Source organism: Aedes albopictus, chromosome 2 (genome assembly GCF_035046485.1).
Source record: "Aedes albopictus strain Foshan chromosome 2, AalbF5, whole genome shotgun sequence".
NCBI lineage: Eukaryota > Metazoa > Arthropoda > Insecta > Diptera > Culicidae > Aedes > Aedes albopictus.
Genome location: NC_085137.1, coordinates 68,602,068 through 68,621,179, shown reverse-complemented (window position 1 = coordinate 68,621,179; position 19,112 = coordinate 68,602,068). Strand labels below are relative to the sequence as shown.

Below are 19,112 nucleotides of genomic sequence, written 5' to 3'. Positions count from 1 at the left end.
AGATAAATCGGTGAGACCGTTTCAAACTACATCTTCTTTTTTCCCTTGGGGGCATTCATAAACTTCGAAAACTATTTTTTAATTACGCGACGTTTCCCTCGCACCCAGTTTGTTTCATTTCAAAGAGCGAGTAAAGGCGCTTAAGCCTAGGCATAAGGGCCAGGACACGGACCAAATACCTGTGTTCCATCCCAGGAAGCGAAGGACCAAGGGGTGACATTAACCTTCTTAGCATCGTCACCCCCATCGATTTTCACTTATTTTGCTTTCTCAAAAGCTGAGTGGTTGGTACGAGATGTCCCCACTTAATGGCTTTATTGTAAAAACAATAACGCTGCACAGTAGGCCTGGCCGCTTTAATGCTTGTAATGCATTTCCAATGTACTGCAAACATTAGTAATGACAAGAAAAATGGTAGAATTAGTCGATTCTACCATTTTCCAGGATTCTTTCAATGAATGGCTGTGTATGTGTAGACTAGACTAGACTAGACTAGACTAATGATGGTTCTAAGAAGCTCTTCTAGCCTATTTGACTAAGAAATGTTATCAGGTAGTGATATTCTTTGAAGTTCACTAAGCTAAAATTCACGATAATTCCTGGAAACTATTGAAGAGTTTCCCTGTAAAAAAAATTTGTCTGTTTGTTTGTAGAAAAACTTGTAAAAGAATGCTTGCAGAAATTCATGGAAAGTTTCTTCGAGTAATTTTGAAATTCTCAAAGCAATTTACAAATACATTACATCGCATTGTATATTTGCTATTCACGGGTTGCATCACCTGTTAAGGTGTCTCCTAGCACTCCATGGAGATGCACAAGTATTCTCCGTAAAGTCAGTTTAAGCTTATAATGTTTTTCAAACTAATGTTAAAGTTTTGGGCAAAACATTCATAATAATTTAGAATATTAAATTAAAAAGTGATTGAACTTTAATAATGTTATTTATTTTTCTAATGTACCAGTCCTTCACAAGACCAAAAGAGCAATAGCACATGTGCCTAACCATAGCACATTTCCGTCACGGCCAAACACAGGTTTTTTTTTGTTTTGTTACTTCGAACTGCTGCATGTGCTGGGTTGGTTCGTCCTTCTTGCTGTTCTTCCTGGAAGGGAAGCACATGCATCATAAACATTTGGAATCCGAAAACTAAAACTCTTCCAATCCAACCAACGAATGCACTGGATGCGGGTTGAATCCTCGCGCTAAAACGGCATCAAAACCGCTCAATTTCTGTATGTTTATGAAACGATTCTCACTCAACCACAGGCTGAGAGCTAGAGGTTTATGATTTATTGGCATGAATGCAAAATGTGTTTTTGTAGGTTGGGTTCCCCGACTGGCTGCGGTGGGTTTGTGTGTGGCTAATTTTTGGACTTTTTGCTGCCTACTAGCCAGCCAGATGTGATGGCAAGATCCAGAGGGGTACCTTCTACAGTGATTAATCGGAATTTGGCTAAGGCCGCTCATTTGCTTATGCTCAACCGGAAATGAACTTTTAAGAAGTGTGAGAACTGGAAACGATGTTGGGAAGAAAACTTTGGAGCTGGAAGAGTCATACCTTTTCAAAGATCAAAAGGAATGGTTTTATTCTTTTGGAATATTGTGGGTCGTCCAGACTCTCCTAAAGCATAGTACTTGAAATCAACTATCGTAACAGTAGTTTTTTTATGCTATTGGAGGTGTTGCGGCGTGCGCCGATCTATATGTGAAGACTCTATAGACACCACACTCAAACATCCTCACGGCCAATGACAGACAACTTGACAACTGAATACAACGAGAACAAAGAGTAGACGTCAAGGTAAATGATAAGCAGAACTGAATGCACATGTGAATTGGATAGATGCACTCCGTGAAAAGTTGCTATAGTTTTGCGAAAATTGTGTTTAAATTTGTTTGTATTAAACCAATAATTACAGTAAGTAATTAGGCAAATACGAACACCCTGAAATTAATCCAAATTTGTTTATTAGGCAGGGCATTGCTCTAAATTTATCAATTATAGAGTGAATCTAGACGAGCTCATTGAATTTGAGGTTAATGAAACCTTGTAAGTAGGAATTATGAAATTAAATCAAATGTATGCTACAATGAATTTGTAATTTCCAGCATAATTGGCTCGTCAATTATCATCAATCCATTTGTTGGGAAGAATTTTAAAAACTAGGGTGACCGATGTAAGTGTTTTTGTAATTTGTAAACCGTTATAAAACTAATTAAAGGCTTAGCTTTCAGCTTCGAACTACACCCAATGATACGGTGTTTCGGCTCGTAAGAACCCGAAAGTTTCCTCCCAACAAATCTGAAAGATCGTTCAAGATCGTACCGGATCGACATCTACGTGTCCACAACGATGCCGAGAAGTACGAAAAGTACTCGAAGCGCTAAAGGCCACTGCAAGGCTTGCAAAGAACCTGACGATGACCGGATGGTTAGCTGCTGCCACTGCGGATCCTGGTGGCATTTTAAATGCGTGGGCGTCAACGACAGTATCGCCGAGCCCGACCGGGTGTTCACCTGTCCAGAGTGCCAACGGCCGTCGGCACAAATACCGGTGGTCAAACTAGCCGACAAGAAGACCAAAAGCGTGAGTTCTTCCTGCTCCAGCAGAGCAGCCAAGGCGCGTTTAGAGCTCGAGAAGCTCGAGGCTCAGAAAGCTCTGGCCGTGAAGCGCCTAGAACTTAAGCGGCGAGAACAAGAGCGGAAACACAGGGAAGCAGAGTTGTTGATGCAGCAGAAGAAGGCGCAAGAGGAGACGGAACTTCAACAACTAGAGCTGCAAATGGAAGAGACGGTGATGAACGAATCATTCCGTCTGCGGGAGATTATCGCGCAAGAGGAGGGCGAGGACGACGACATCAGGAGTGTTACATCCGAGCAGAGTTCGAACAGCAAGGTTCGGCAATGGAGAGCATTCAACTCGACCATGGTAGCCTCGACGGAGCAGGCTCCGCCGATTGACCCGACCAGCAACGAAGCAACGTCAGCGACCGGAACTACACCAGTTAGGCACGGCAGTAATCAACGGCCTCCTAGTAATCAGGGAGTTTTGGAAGACGCAATGACAGGTATTTCGTTAGGGCAATCAGGGAGCGAGCCAACGTTAGGAGGAATTATCGGTCGTGCAGAAAGCACCATGGTAGCGACAGCTGGTAGGATCAAGACAGACCTTCCCCCGCCTCCCCCGGCTCCATCAGGGACTAGCTTTAAAACTCACCTAGAGCAATTCTCGTCTCATAGTTTACCGACTCCCCCCGTCCCTTCTGTTGACATACGTGTGCCATTCAGTCAAACCTCCGCGAACGTGCCCGTGAACAATCCGGCAGTTGTTTCACAAATCGCGAATTCGTGTTCTCGCTTTGCCGCGCAGTCGTCTGTGTTACACGAAGTCGGTCAAACTAGTGCAAATCGTGATAGTGGAATGTCAGTGGCAGACCTACTTGGAGGTCCTCCAAGGCTATCGTTCCCTGGCCAGCCCGGAACAGGACAACTAGGTGATCAAGCTGTGCGGCAGAGAGGACCGCTGGAGCAACGACATGGGTCAGCATCCCAGCCTCCATTGGAACATCCTCCACAGCATCATGGCCCGGCATATTGTGGACCTTCCCCGCAACAATTGGCAGCTAGACACGTGATGGCGAAGGAGCTACCAACGTTTTCAGGTAATCCGGAAGATTGGCCGCTATTCATTAGTGCGTACGCCAATTCTACGCAGGCGTGCGGATTCACAGACGCTGAAAATTTGGCAAGGTTGCAGCGGTGCCTCAAAGGGCATGCACTAGAATCAGTGCGGAGTCGACTGCTTCTGCCAGCGGGTGTCCCACATGTCCTAGCTACGTTGGAAACACTGTATGGCAGGCCGGAGTTGCTGATACACGCGTTGCTGCAGAAGATTCGAGGAGTTCCTCCACCGAAGCAGGACAGGCTCGATACGCTTATCGGATTTGGAATGGCAGTGCAGAATCTCAGTGATCATTTGGAAGCTGGGAGGCATGAAGCACATCTAAACAACCCGATGCTACTATTTGAGTTGGTAGAGAAGCTGCCGGCGCATATGAAGCTCGACTGGTCTCTGTACAAGCAGCGTTGCGGAGAAGTCAACATTCGATCCTTTGCTCAGTATATGCAGACATTGGTGCGGGCAGCGACCGATGTAACATTGCAGTACGACCCAAGGCAACAGCATTCGTCACAGCAGCAGCGATCACCAAAGGAAAGGTTCAGCAAAGACAAAAATTTCTGCGGAACTCACACGTCCGACAACTCAACACGGATGGCGAGAGCGGCGGAAGCAGTAGGAGGGGCAGCACATCCAACTTGCCTGATTTGCAAAGATCCGGAGCATCGCGTCAAAGACTGTTTGGAATTTCGTAAGAAGGCCGTCGAGGAGCGTTGGAAGACGATACAGCAACTCAGCTTGTGTCGGCTCTGTCTCGGCGCACATGGAAGAAGGCCATGCAAGATTCGCAAGCAATGCGACATTGGTGGATGTCATCGTCGACATCATCCGTTGCTGCACTCGGATGAGGAACAAAGGGACACCAGGCGAGCAGAAGATGGGAAGCATGGCAAACGTGACAGCAAGCTACCAGGAGACAACGTCGTGGCGAATAGAAACGAGGTTTCACAAGAATCGGCCGAGCCAAAGCCGAGTGGTTCTAAGGTTTCCACAAATCACCATTTCACCGGTAAAACAACGCTGTTTAGGATCATTCCCGTGACGCTGCATGGGAACAACCGCTCCGTATCTGTGTATGCCTTCTTGGATGACGGTTCGGAGAAAACATTGGTGGACGAGGAGGTTGTGAAACAACTAGGTGTCATTGGAGAGAGCCAACCGTTGTGCTTGCAGTGGACGTCGAATGTGAAGAGGACAGAGGCGGGTTCCCAACGTGTTACCTTGGAGATCGCCGGGTTTTCAAGCTCGACCAAACACACTCTGTTGGACGTGCGTACAGTGAACAAGCTGGACCTACCCAGGCAGACGCTACGATATGCGGAGTTGGTGAAGACATTCCCGTATTTGAGAGGCCTACCGGTCGGCGATTATGAGAACGCGCAGCCTCGCATCCTTATCGGAAATGATAATGCGCACGTCACTTCTACCCTGAAACTACGGGACGGACAACCAGGAGAACCGATAGCAGCAAAATCACGTTTAGGATGGACGGTTTACGGTTCCAATCAAGAAAAGTCCGTAGACAGAGTTCACACCTTCCACCTTTGTGAATGCCAGGAAACGGATCAAACGCTTCACGAGCGGGTGGAGCAGTTCTTTTCGGTAGATAGCCTGGGAATAATGGAAGTCGATCGTCCTGAATCGGTTGAAATCCAGCGAGCTAACAGGATCCTGCGGGAAACCACGAAGCGTATCGGGCTTCGATTCGAAACGGGACTTTTATGGAAGTACGACTGCTTTGAATTCCCGGACAGCTATCATATGGCGGTTCGACGGCTACAGTGTCTGGAGAAGCGGATGCAGAACGATCCTGTTATTGGAGAGAGCGTAAGAAGACAGCTGTGCGAGTATCAGTCGAAAGGTTATATCCATAAGGCGACGCAAAAGGAGCTAGACGATTCAGATCCAAGACGTACGTGGTATCTACCCTTGGGGGTAGTTATAAACCCCAAGAAGCCGTCCAAGATTCGCATCTTTTGTGATGCGGCGGCGAAGGTCGATGGCATTTCGCTCAACACGATGCTATTAAAAGGGCCAGATTTTCTCCGGACATTATTGGACGTTCTCTTCGGTTTCCGAGAAAGGCGAATCGCTCTATGCGCAGACTTGAAAGAGATGTTTCACCAGATACGGATCAGGCCGGAAGACCGTCAAGCTCAACGGCTGATCTGGCGCGAGGATCCATCCCAGGATCCCGAAGTATACTTGATGGACGTGGCAACCTTTGGTGCAACATGTTCTCCGTGTTCGGCCCACTTCGTCAAAAACTTAAACGCGGAAGAGCATGCCAAAGAGTTTCCTGCTGCCGCAGATGCCATAATTCGGAAACATTACGTGGACGATTATTTGGACAGCGCTGACAACGTGGAAGAAGCGGTGAAACTGGCGAATGAGGTCAAGCACGTCCATTCTCTCGGCGGATTTCATCTTCGGAATTGGCTTTCTAACTCCAGGGAAGTTCTGGCACGGGTCGGGGAGACCGATCAAGCCACGGAGAAGTGTCTCCAGCTGGACAAAAGCACTACCACGGAACGCGTACTAGGGATGTATTGGAAGCCCGACGAAGATATTTTCATGTTCTCCACTATCCCAGCGCTGAACACGAAACACCCTACCAAACGTCAGGCGCTACGTGTAGTCATGAGCCCGTTTGACCCGGCAGGATTGTTGTCTTTCTTCCTCATCCACGGAAAGATATTAATCCAAGATTTGTGGCGAGCCAAGACCGACTGGGACGAACTGATTCCGGAAAAGCTGTGTGAGAAGTGGACGCGGTGGATTGAGCTGTTTCGCAACTTGGAGGACATTCGTATTTCACGTTGTTACTTCCCGCACCATTCGGCGAACGACATTGTGTCACTGCAGCTGCACATCTACGTAGACGCGAGCGAGGAAGCATACGCGTGCGTGGGGTATCTGAGAGCAGTATTTCCTGATGGAATTGAAGTAGCGTTGGTAGGAGGCAAATCGAAAGTCGCTCCGCTGAAGGCACAATCTATCCCGCGACTGGAGTTGATGGCAGCAGTCGTCGGCGTTCGCTTCTCCCAAACAATACTCAACGGCCACTCTTTGAAAATTGAGAAAGTTTTCTTCTGGAGCGACTCGAAGACGGTGCTGGCCTGGATAAACTCCGACCATCGCAACTATAGGCAGTTCGTCGCCTGCAGGGTAGGAGAGATTTTGTCGAAGTCGAATCCAGAACAGTGGCGCTGGGTTTCTACCAAGAAAAACGTGGCGGACGAGGCTACAAAGTGGGGGAAAGGCCCCTGCCTTTCATCCAATAGTCGCTGGTTTCGTGGTGAAGATGATCTGTACCTCCCGGAGGATCAGTGGTCATCGAGCGTGCAGTCCCCAGCAGTGCAGACCAACGAAGAGCTGAGATCCTGTATGGTGCATTGCAAGATAAAGGCGTTGCAACTGGTGGAGTGGGAGCGGTTCTCAAGGTGGACACGTCTGGTTCGAGCTGTAGGATACGTCCATCGATACGCGCAGAACTTACGGCGGACGGCGAACAAGGATTCAAGACAACCCGGACCGCTATCACAAGAAGAGTTGGCAAAGGCGGAAACAACCATTTATCGTTGGATGCAGCGCGAACGTTATCCAGACGAATTGACGGTACTGTTATACAACAAGGGTAAGCAGTTGCAGGAACAGCAGCGGTTGGAGAGGACCAGTATCATTCGCAAGCTATCACCGTTCCTGGACGAATCGTGCATCATCCGTTCAGATAGTCGGATCGCTGCGGCAACTTTCGTTGCGTACGACACCAGATATCCTGTAATCTTGCCCAAGGAGCATTTTGGCACACGGCTGTTAGTTGACTGGTATCACCGAAGGTACCTACATGCAAACGGTGAGACAGTCGTAAATGAGATAAGACAGCGTTTCCACATCTCACAGCTGAGGTCCCTCGTGCGGAAGGTAGCGAAAGAATGCACACCGTGCAAGGTAAAGAAGCCGTCCAGTCCAGCTGTACCTCGAATGGCACCACTCCCTGCAGCTAGGTTGCAGGCATTTGTGCGTCCGTTTTCGTACGTAGGCGTCGATTACTTCGGACCAATCGCCGTAAGAGTGAACCGTAGTACAGCCAAACGATGGGTTGCACTATTTACGTGCATGACGACCCGCGCAGTACATCTCGAGGTCGTGCACACGCTTTCCGCTGAGTCCTGTAAGATGGCGATAAGACGTTTCATCGGACGCAGAGGAGCTCCGACGGAAATACGAAGCGACCGAGGCACGAACTTCGTAGGAGCGAGCAACGAGCTGAAGAAGGAGATGAACGCAATCGATCGCCAGTTAGCCGAAACATTCACAAACGCGAACACGAAGTGGCTGTTCAACCCGCCAGGTACGCCCCATATGGGTGGGGCCTGGGAGCGCCTTGTCCGCTCGGTAAAAACTGCTCTCGCTGCAATGGACGCTCCTCGGACACCGAACGAAGAAACGCTGGCGACAGTACTGGTTGAAGCAGAGAGTGTAGTGAATTCGAGACCGCTTACCTACATTCCTTTGGAATCGGCGCAGGAGGAAGCCCTGACGCCGAATCACTTCCTTCTGCTAAGCTCGAGTGGTGTAGCACAGACTCCAAAAAGAGTTGCGGAACCCCAGCTATCAGGTCGTAATGACTGGAACCTATGTCGAGCTATGGTTGACCAGTTTTGGCGACGGTGGGTACGGGAGTACCTTCCGACGATTGCCCGGCGTACGAAATGGTTTGAGGAGGTGAAGACAGTAGAGGTCGGAGACGTAGTCATCATTGTGGAAGAGAAGATCCGTAACGGCTGGATAAGAGGAAGAGTGGTCGAGGTTATCGTAGGGCGTGATGGACGTGTACGTGATGCTGTAATACAGACTGTCAACGGCATTGTTCATCGACCGGTTACAAAGTTGGCGCGATTGGATATAGCTGGTAGTAAAGCTGGACATGAGGTACCTGACCAGCCTTACGGGTCGGGGAACTGTTGCGGCGTGCGCCGATCTATATGTGAAGACTCTATAGACACCACACTCAAACATCCTCACGGCCAATGACAGACAACTTGACAACTGAATACAACGAGAACAAAGAGTAGACGTCAAGGTAAATGATAAGCAGAACTGAATGCACATGTGAATTGGATAGATGCACTCCGTGAAAAGTTGCTATAGTTTTGCGAAAATTGTGTTTAAATTTGTTTGTATTAAACCAATAATTACAGTAAGTAATTAGGCAAATACGAACACCCTGAAATTAATCCAAATTTGTTTATTAGGCAGGGCATTGCTCTAAATTTATCAATTATAGAGTGAATCTAGACGAGCTCATTGAATTTGAGGTTAATGAAACCTTGTAAGTAGGAATTATGAAATTAAATCAAATGTATGCTACAATGAATTTGTAATTTCCAGCATAATTGGCTCGTCAATTATCATCAATCCATTTGTTGGGAAGAATTTTAAAAACTAGGGTGACCGATGTAAGTGTTTTTGTAATTTGTAAACCGTTATAAAACTAATTAAAGGCTTAGCTTTCAGCTTCGAACTACACCCAATGATACGGTGTTTCGGCTCGTAAGAACCCGAAAGTTTCCTCCCAACAGGAGGTTCGACTGTTGGGATTCAACTTTCTCTTAGAAACGGCTACGCAGTCTTTTAACAGTGAAACGATGTTTATTAACTGCCCAACGTTTCGACACGGGATTAGTGTCTTCTTCAGGGGAACTGGAATTTACTTACATGTACAAATTTAAACTTTTACATAATTTTGTCGAAAATAACTTACATTAACTTGGTCGTTCTGGTCTTGTGTTTTGTCTAACTGTAACTGTCCTGGTAATGTTTTTTTGGTACATGACTTAATGAATTGTTTTTACTTTCAACGGACAATTGGCAATGGCGCAATTTCACGTTTAGAATCTCCCCAGTTTTGTTCGAATATTGGTTGGTAGCGATAATGCCCTATCTTAATAACTACGTTTGGTCTACAGAATTGTCTTGTGTGTTCGGTTTGTAGCGTATGGTCATATTCTTGATGCTGTGCAACACTGCTGCGTATGTAGTACTTAGCCTATCGATGTCTGTTCGCTTATTAACTGTATGGTCTGTATTCGTGATGTGACACATTTCAAGGAATGGTAGTATGGTCGGTTTGTAGCTGTGATCTATAATCTGTGTTAGGTCTAAGTTGAATCTATGGTTGTGTTGTATGCAGTGTTGGATTAGAGCGGTGGTTGTTTCTATTAGTGTTGCTTTCGCTGTATCTGTGTTAGTCTGACTGTTGCTCATAATTTTCTCCAGTTTGTTTACGTTACTTTTGTGTCCTATCAGTCTCCTACTCAGGTTGTTTCTGGTCATTCCAACGTAACAGCTATCACAGTTGTTACATGGAATCTTGTAAATTACGTTGCTTATTTCTCCTCTATTTGTAGGGTGTTTCACTTTCGTATGGAGCTGGTTAACCATCCGTGATTGTCTAGTGGTGATCGTAATGTTTGGGTAGTCCTTGGCCAGTATCTTGGTGATTCGTCGTGTGAGGGTAGGTACATATGGAATTGATCTGTAGGTTTTTTCATATTGTGTCATTTCAGGTTGTTCTGCTCTCTGTAGGTGATTCATCGGTCCGGTCGTGTTGATAGTTTGGTTGATGCTGGTTGTTCTGGTTTGGAGGTTTTGATCTGCAATGATGACATCAGACGAATTTTGAAGCGGTGGATCAAGTTGGGTTGGATTTGCTGGCAGGATGGCTGGCTGGGATGGTGGCTGGTGTTGCGGCTGGCATAAAGTGGATCCTGTGGTATTGCCGGATGTTGACGATGTTGTGGGCGGAACGGGCGATAGCTGGCATGATGGTCGGCTGGGTGGGCTGTTGGTTTGTGGGTGGCTATCTGGCATTATGGCTGGTTGGGTGTGTGGCTGATGAAATGGTTGGTGTTGGGTGGATTCTGTTGTGTTGGCGGTTCTTGGCGGTGTTGTGGGTGGTATGGGAGATAGCTGGCATGATGGTCGGCTGGGTGGGTTGCTGGTTTGAGGATGGGTTGCTTCGGGTTTGGTGGTGTACATGTTCAGCAGTCTGTTGATCAGGTGCTTGGGGTAGTTGTTTATCCGAAGGTGGTGGTGGATCAAATCGGTGATTTCCTGCATTGTTTTGTTGCGGGTTAGCGAGCATACTCGGTGAATAAAGTTGTTCGCCACGTTGATTTTATGCTTTGGCTGGTGGAAAGACGTGTAATTCAGCATCCTGCCGGAGGCGATCGGTTTCGCGTACCAATCTGTCGTCAGAGTTTGGTCCTCGTTGCGGATGACCGTCATATCCAAGAACGCTAGACGATGATCCTTTTCGCACTCGATTGTGAACTGCAACCTCGGTTCTATGCTGTTGAAGGTTTCGAGGACTAGTTGTATGCTGTTCCGTGGGATCGCCATGAAAATGTCGTCCACGTATTTTCTGAATATCGTTATCTCAAATGGTAGAGATTGCATAGCTGTGCATATCACCGAGTCCAGCACAATGTCCGCTATTATGGGGGAAAGTGGGCTGCCCATTGCCGTGCCAAACGTCTGCTTAAAGTATTGGCCTTCGAAGCAGAAGTAGCTGGCTACCATACAATACTCCACAATCTCCAAGAACAGGTCTAGGTTTATGTGAGTTTTGACTTCATTCCATCGCTCAATTATGCTCTTAATCACCAACCTCCGGGGGACGTTGGTAAACAACGACGTAACATCTAGGGAGATCATGATGTACCCCTCTGGAAGTGTGATATTGTTGACCTCGTTGCAGAATTCGAATGAACTGGAGGTGTTGTACTGGCTATGGAAGGAGCTTTGCAGGATCCCAGCGATGTATTTGGCCAGCTTGTATGTTGGGGCTGTTACGTTGGGGATTACGGGGCGCAGGGGTAGATCCGGCTTGTGCGCTTTTGGCTGTCCGTAGATTCGGGGACATATCGCATTGGTCGAGGTAAGGTCGTTCGCTGTTCTGTAGTCGATGAGCTTGAGATCTTTGAGCCTTTTGACTATGTTGTTGTTCCCACTTTGGTACCTGGACGTGGGATCTGTCTTAACCTTTTCGTAGGTGGTAGCATCATTTACCAACGCCCGCATTTTGTTGTCATAATCCTCCCTCCTCATTATCACCGTCCTGTTCCCCTTGTCTGCCGACAGAACGCATATTTCCGGGTGGGACTGTAGGAACCTTTTTGTAGTATTGGTTGCCGACACACAGAACTTGGTGACGCTGTCTCGTGTATCCACCATCGAGTGGAAGCCGTGAATGAAATTTTGAGTTACATTCACGATTCGGCATCGGTTGGTGTCTTGCACTTTTTTGTCTCCATTCGTGAGCAGAATTCTCTCTGTTTCGGCAAAGAGATGGTAGAACGCTATCTGCGACAACGATGTGGTAGGAAGAGCGAACTTGGGACCGAGACTTAACAGGTGCAGGGTGTTCGTGGGTATATCCAGTTCGGTTGCGTTGAGGATGGCACGCTCGTTGAACGACGGTTGCTGTCTGTCGTTACTGGTTATACCCTGCACGATATTCGTCAACTTCCTTGATGTTCGTCTGCTGTTCCTGCCTAGCCACCCGTTATGCGCTGCTCTTTGCGTGATTATGAACTCGTTGATCACGCTCTCGCTGGTGAGGGAGCGGATATCGGAAACCAACGTCTTCATTTGTTTTTCCACCTGTTTTATCTTGAAGAACGTTTGCTTTATTTCTAGATTCAGAATGGCCCTCTTGAATCTATTGATGGTTCTGTCGATTTTGTTGACATACGGACCATTTTCTGCCAGGAGCTGATGTACGCATTTAAACGAGTTTACAATGTGAGACGGGAAAACCCCCTGTCGTCTGCACATGATGAGGAACGATTTCTGGTTCTGGAGATTTGCCAATTTTTTGTTGTTGGACGCGTATGACTTCATTGCGTCTGCTGTACTGTGTTCGTAGTTTTCGTCAATGTACCGAAAGAATGAATGCTGTAAAGCTGCCATTATGTTATATGCTATTGGAGGTTCGACTGTTGGGATTCAACTTTCTCTTAGAAACGGCTACGCAGTCTTTTAACAGTGAAACGATGTTTATTAACTGCCCAACGTTTCGACACGGGATTAGTGTCTTCTTCAGGGGAACTGGAATTTATGTAAAAGTTTAAATTTGTACATGTAAGTAAATTCCAGTTCCCCTGAAGAAGACACTAATCCCGTGTCGAAACGTTGGGCAGTTAATAAACATCGTTTCACTGTTAAAAGACTGCGTAGCCGTTTCTAAGAGAAAGTAGTTTTTTTTTCATGGAAATATAAACCTTAATGCCAACCAAAATTCATAAATCCTTTGGATACTGTGACCTTAACTGCACGAAAATTTGTATGATATGTTCAAATCTCAAATATTTTTATTCAGCCATTCCATAGAAAAACGATATAAATGGTGTCTTCGATAAAATTGACACATAGAAAATATTGTATAACTTTTGATTGCGTTCGCCAAAATAGCTAAATAGGTTTTTGACCATGAATAGTATATTATGTGCAGCTAATACCATAAAATCTTCATTAAAATCAGTTAAGTATTACCGGAGATATCGTTGAAACAAGGAAATTGCCACTTAAGAATCTTGTGCAAACAAAAATTTTGCAAAATTTCACTTTTTTGCCGTTTTAACTCTGGCGCCAAAAATACGGAACCGATTTCAATGGAAATTTTTATGTACGTAAAGTATGTATGTAGAAGTAATTTGTCAAAATTTCATTCAATTTGATTATATTTACCGTTAAAAAGTTATAGCCATAAATGTCGCACTATGTCACAATAAGCAGATTTGGTTTTTGGTATAGTGTAATTCAAACTGCTGAGTACTGAAAGTACTCAACAAAAATGGCTGAAATTTTCACTGTAAACAGTTGAACACAACAATTTTACACTGTCAAAGTTTAATAAAAATCGGGACAGTGTTACCATTTCTACAGTCAAAATAGTGCACGCGGAACTAAAAATGGTCAAAAAGTACCTAAAATTTACCTTGAAGCGATTTGAGCTTTGGACATTTACTAGAAAAAGTACTAACCCGATTTCGTTCAAATTTTTACCACTTAATTCATACTGTGTTAAGAATATCGAGTGAATTTCAAACGTTTTGATGAGGTAACAAAAAAGTTATAGCCCAAGCAATTTTTTGAAATGGGTGCCCAAATTTTTCAAAATCTCATTTAATGATATCGACAATATCTGCGTCAATACTAAACCGATTTAAATGCAAATTTTATGGCATTAGCTACACATACTATTCATGGTCAAAAAATTAGCCATTTTGGCGAACGAAATCAAAAGTTATACAATATTTTCTGTGTGCCAATTTTATCGAAGGCATCCTTTAGTTCAACTGCGATTGTTGCGAAACCTGGTGGCTTTTAGTTTATCGAAAATAATTAGCCCCGTATTTTTCATTTCTTCATCAGGGTGATCAATTTTCAGATAGAGTGGTCCTAAAAATCAAAGTTTTCAAAACTAAAAACTTTCAAAAAACCATTACTTATGAACCATTTGACCGATTTCAAGTTTCTTTTTTTCTACTACTCTATCTGAAAATTGATCACCCTAATGACGAAATAAAAAATACGGGTCTAATTATTTTCGATAAACCAAAACCCACCAAGTTTCTCAACAATCGGAGTTGCACTATATCGTTTCTCTATGGAATGGCTGCGTATTGTGTTAAAAGCTCCAAGAGTATCTGTAAGCATGTACAATGAAAAAGTACGTCAGTTAACGTAAATTTCCGAATTATGAACCGAAGGAACTGTTCAAACACTTTACAGATTCCACATTGGGTCTTACCATGTAGTTCAAAATGTATTGGGAATCTCCTCAGACTCTTCCCTGCTCTGCTCGTAGATGGTTGGTTATACAGAAATTATGACATTTGCATCCAACGTACACTTTAGTCAAAAAATATCTGGGCTCAACCGGGATTTGAACCCGGGACCTCTCGCACCCAAAGCGAGAATCATACCCCTAGACCATTGAGCCTCCTTATAAACCAGTCCTATCCACATCGAACAAAAACTGAAGCCCAATTCAAAATCCAATCTGTTTCTGCTGTTCAGTAAAAACTCCTACCTTTCACTTCGCTGCAAAAACGCGAACTGACGACACGAAGACAGCGACAACCGGTCGGCTCGGTGGCCGGCGCGCTGCTGAGTGAGCAAAGCCATGTAATGAAACACCAATCAGTGCGCGATTATTTTTGTTCGTGGAATTGAGTGCGACCACCACCGGACCACAGTAGCGCCGGGCAACGGCGACGATGAAAGCGAAATTTACGATTTGTTTTGTGAGTTTTTCTACGATACGTTGGGTGGACATGCGGCTCAATGGTCTAGGGGTATGATTCTCGCTTTGGGTGCGAGAGGTCCCGGGTTCAAATCCCGGTTGAGCCCTTATCTTTTTTTCTTGTGTATCGGATGACACCGAGCCGACAAAATTAGAGAGCGCGGCATCGAGAATTCGTTCGCCCGTTGTTCAACAACAAAACCCATAAATCATTCCACCCAGGGTGTTGCGAAATTGGTTCACCATTGCTGCATTGTCGATACCGCCCACGGTGCTGATGACAATCGGGCGCGCGGGCAGCCGACACTCTAAACCCATAAAACACTTTTTCCACGTCATATCTCTATCGCTGCCCGGTCCAATGTACCGACATACCTTGAACATGGGTTTGTGCTATATTTTATATCCATACCTACAGCACAGGGGATACTCAAAATAACTAGGACAGGTAAAATTTTCACTTTTCAAAAAATGTTCAACTAGCTGTAACTTTTCGAAAAGGGCATCAAATATTCTCAAATTTTTACTGTAAGTTCATCAACTAGTTGTGTTTCAGTGGTCACAATTTGGAAAAGATCGGGCATTCTACATGAAGTTATAAAGGTTATAGAAAAAGGTATAGGGCCCATATAGCCGAGGCGGTAAACGCACGGGTATTCAGCATGACCATGCTGAGGGTGACGGGTTCGATTCCCGGTCGGTCCAGGATCTTTTCGTAAAGCAAATTTCCTTGACTTCCTTGGGCATAGAGTATCTTCGTGCCTGCCACACGATATACACATGCAAAATGGTCATTGGCAGAGGAAGCTCTCAGTTAAAAACTGTGGAAGTGCTCATTGTACACTAAGCTGAGAAGCAGGCTTTGTCCCAGTGAGGACGTTACGCCAAGAAGAGGAGAGGAGAAAAAGGTATAATTATTCGATAGTCAACTTTGAGCTGTTATATCTCCGGATGCAATGAACCGAATGCAATGAAATTTTGATCATTTATGACTTATATAAAGATCTATTAAAAACTGACTAAACTTAAAATTCTTTACACAAAAGAAAATTATAACGATTAGATTATTTTTCTATTATAACACCAATTTATCCAAAACTTCATCATCGTTTCAAAATTCGAGATAGTAATTATAGTTTAAATTCCCTCTAATTGACTTGAATATATTTATGTCTCAAAGGAAAGCAACTAAATAGCCGGCATTAAGTTGAAAAAGTAATAGTATGCATATGAAAAATAGATAAATTTACTAAAAAACATATAATAAATGAAATCGCTATAACTGTTTTCTTAATAATAGTTTAAAATTAAGTCAACTGTTTTTCAAAGTTCATTATATTAGTCATAAATGATCAAAATTTCATTGAATTCGGTTCATTGAATCCGGAGATATAATAGCTCAAAGTTGGCTAACGGATAGTTATACCTTTTTTCTAGAATTTTCATAACTTCGTGTGGAATGGCCCGATCTTTTCCAAATTTGAACCACTGATACACAACTAGTTGATGAACCTACAGAGAATATTTGATGCCCTTTTCGAAAAGTTACAGCGAGTTGAATATTTTTTGAAAAGTGAAAATTTTACCTGTCCCAGTTATTTTGAGTATCCCCTGTATTCCTTCTAGGTTAGCATTTTTCCTTTGAGCTACAAACGAGTGAGCCATCTATGAACGATGCAAATCGTTCGGAGGCAGGTACCAGAGAGCAACGGTGGCATTTTGATTGGCCCTGGTTAGTAACCATTCATTGGTGCGCTGACTGGCGTTGTGAGTTGAAGTAGGAAGAAATATGACAACAACAAGGCACTTAGGTTGCTATCTGTAGCAGGGCAATCTATGTCGTCGCCGAAACAACCGACGACGCGAGCGAGAGCTACAGAGTATGTAACCGAGAGAAATGATTGCGACGTGATTAGAAATGTATTTGCAACGCCCAAGACACGAGTGCTAGACCGATAAAACCTAAAACATTGAGTCGTGAAGCTATGAACATTACTATTTGTAGATCCATTCAGAAGTAAAATCCACAATATTTACGTCATCTTTGGTATTAATAAAAATGTTTTCGAAAACTACATAGAGTAATATGGAGCAAAAGTTCGCAGTGGGGTTTTCTCTGCGCACAAGTTCAGAACCCAAACAAACTGTATGGGTTTGACACATAATCAGGTAAGTTACTCGTCAATAAAAATTGGAACGATTTTGTTATACTGTGGCAGAGTTATGCAAGAAAATGTGTTTCTAGGTGTTTTGATAGATTTTTTGGACTTTTTGGAATAAGGATTTGTAGTAGCTGGAAGAAGAAGAATCTCATAACCTCTCGATGTCGGAGAATCGTTATCCCATCGTAGTTCGAGAGGTGCACTCGAATAAACAATAAACTACTAGTGCTTATTGTAGCAAGGAACATTTTTAAAACCTCGACAGTGGGGCAAAAGTTATGAATCTAGTACATCGATATAATTACAGAATCTTTGAAGCAATGATGATTTCGTATAGAAACTACTATAAATATGTAATATGTGTAGCATGCACCCTCAAATCGCTCCGGCAGAGGGTTTGAACTTAGTTTTGTAAGAAGATCCATTGTAAAGCAAACATGATGTTTACCCATTTAAATAAAAAAATGTAAAATGGCTAAAATATTTTAAAAGATTTTCTGTCATCCTCGTCGTGTCTTTTTCGTTAGTTTTTGAAGGTCTTAAGATCATCTATCCTACATCTGTAGCTTAGTTTGCAAATTTACAGTTACAATTCATCATCATACTGACGGGGATAACATTCGATTACGGTTTCGCTCAAAAGTTTTTCTGTATGTTTAATATTTTCCATCTATTTTGTGCAACACGTATCTCTATGATTACCCCACAATGTATTTTGACAATTTCAGTAACGCTGGAAAGGACAGCTCTTAGTTGATAGTTGTGGAAGTCTTCAAAAAATCATGGTATACTGAAGCTGGACACCAGGTCGAATTCCAGTTGGACCGTAATGCCATGAACAGAAAGAAACAGATTTCATGGCTAGGCGCCGTTCATAAACCACGTAGACTTTTTGGGGGGAGGGGGGGGTCTGGCCAAAGTCTACGCTCCATACAAATTTTAAATTTTTTGTATGGACAAAAGTCTACCAAGGGTGGGGGCTGAATTGAGCAAATTTTGGTCTACGTGGTTTATGAACAGCCCCCTAGAGTGAAATGATGAACATGAATTATCATGAAATAAATGAACTTCACACCAATAAACTACCCTGTACAATGTGCGAACTTTTGCCCCTGGTATGGGGCAAAAGTTCGCATTAGAGTACTTGTTTTAAAATTTGTATTACTAAAAGGAATGGGAAAATCTAGTACTACGTTTTGAAGGTTACATGATTCGTATACAAAATATTAGAAAAACCCTAATTTGGCTATGTTTCTTGAAATGGAAGTTTTGCGATATTTTTTTAAGTTTTGCCCAGAAATATTTCTTTTTTTTTTCACAGATCAAATTTGAAGTTATTATGAATATCCAGGGAAACAAATGAGAATAATCGATGCACTAGAAGTGACCCCCCAAACATGAGCATTTTGTATGAAAAGCAGCCAGTGCGCACTTTATTTCGTCCAGTACTGTATTTACAGTAATAAAATTTGAAAACAAATATTTTCCCGTAATGCTGAAAGCTCTTACTGGAAACCTGGGGTTCCGTGAATACGTTGAAAATTCTTCCTGATCCTGATGATTTTTCAAAAGCAAGTTAAATCAAGAAATAGTCTGGATAACAGTGGCTAAAGAAAAAGGAATTCAAAACTCAAGGCTTTTTCTAGAAATCCCTTCAGGGGTTCTTTCTGTAACTTCATTTGAAATGCCTTCCAGGATTTTTCATACGATACCTTCCTTATTTTTCCCGCCCTTTTCTTGGTGTTGCTTTATGAGTTCCTCCTGGAGATTCTTCCGGATTCAATCCGGTATTTTTCCAACATTCAAACAATGTTTTACAAGATTCTTGTAAGCTTTTTTTTCCTTAATTCTAACCGATTTCTTCTTGAGTTTTTCCAGAGATCTTAGGTCTAGTCCTAGGTACAGCACATAACTTCTTATAAACAAATTTTCCAGGGGCTTTCCCGACATTGC

At 43.8% G+C, this 19,112-nt stretch overlaps 2 protein-coding genes and 2 non-coding genes across 5 annotated transcripts in view; 2 read left to right on the top strand and 2 right to left on the bottom strand.

Moving 5' to 3' along the window:
- Positions 1 to 19,112, top strand: part of LOC109423928 (bone morphogenetic protein receptor type-1B) — a 726,945-nt gene that overhangs the window by 432,990 nt on the left and 274,843 nt on the right. The gene's annotated exons all lie outside the window — the stretch shown is intronic.
- On the bottom strand, positions 9,098 to 12,787 carry LOC134287623 (uncharacterized). The gene is made up of 2 exons (XM_062849817.1): positions 9,448 to 12,787; positions 9,098 to 9,386 (listed from the first exon to the last, which is right to left on the bottom strand). Exon 1 carries the CDS (start codon positions 12,657 to 12,659, stop codon positions 9,636 to 9,638), a length of 3,024 nt encoding a protein of 1,007 aa, XP_062705801.1. The 5' UTR covers positions 12,660 to 12,787; the 3' UTR covers positions 9,098 to 9,386; positions 9,448 to 9,635.
- Positions 14,623 to 14,694, bottom strand: Trnap-ugg (transfer RNA proline (anticodon UGG)). The gene has a single exon. It is a non-coding gene; the product is annotated as a tRNA-Pro (tRNA).
- Positions 15,033 to 15,104, top strand: Trnap-ugg (transfer RNA proline (anticodon UGG)). The gene has a single exon. It is a non-coding gene; the product is annotated as a tRNA-Pro (tRNA).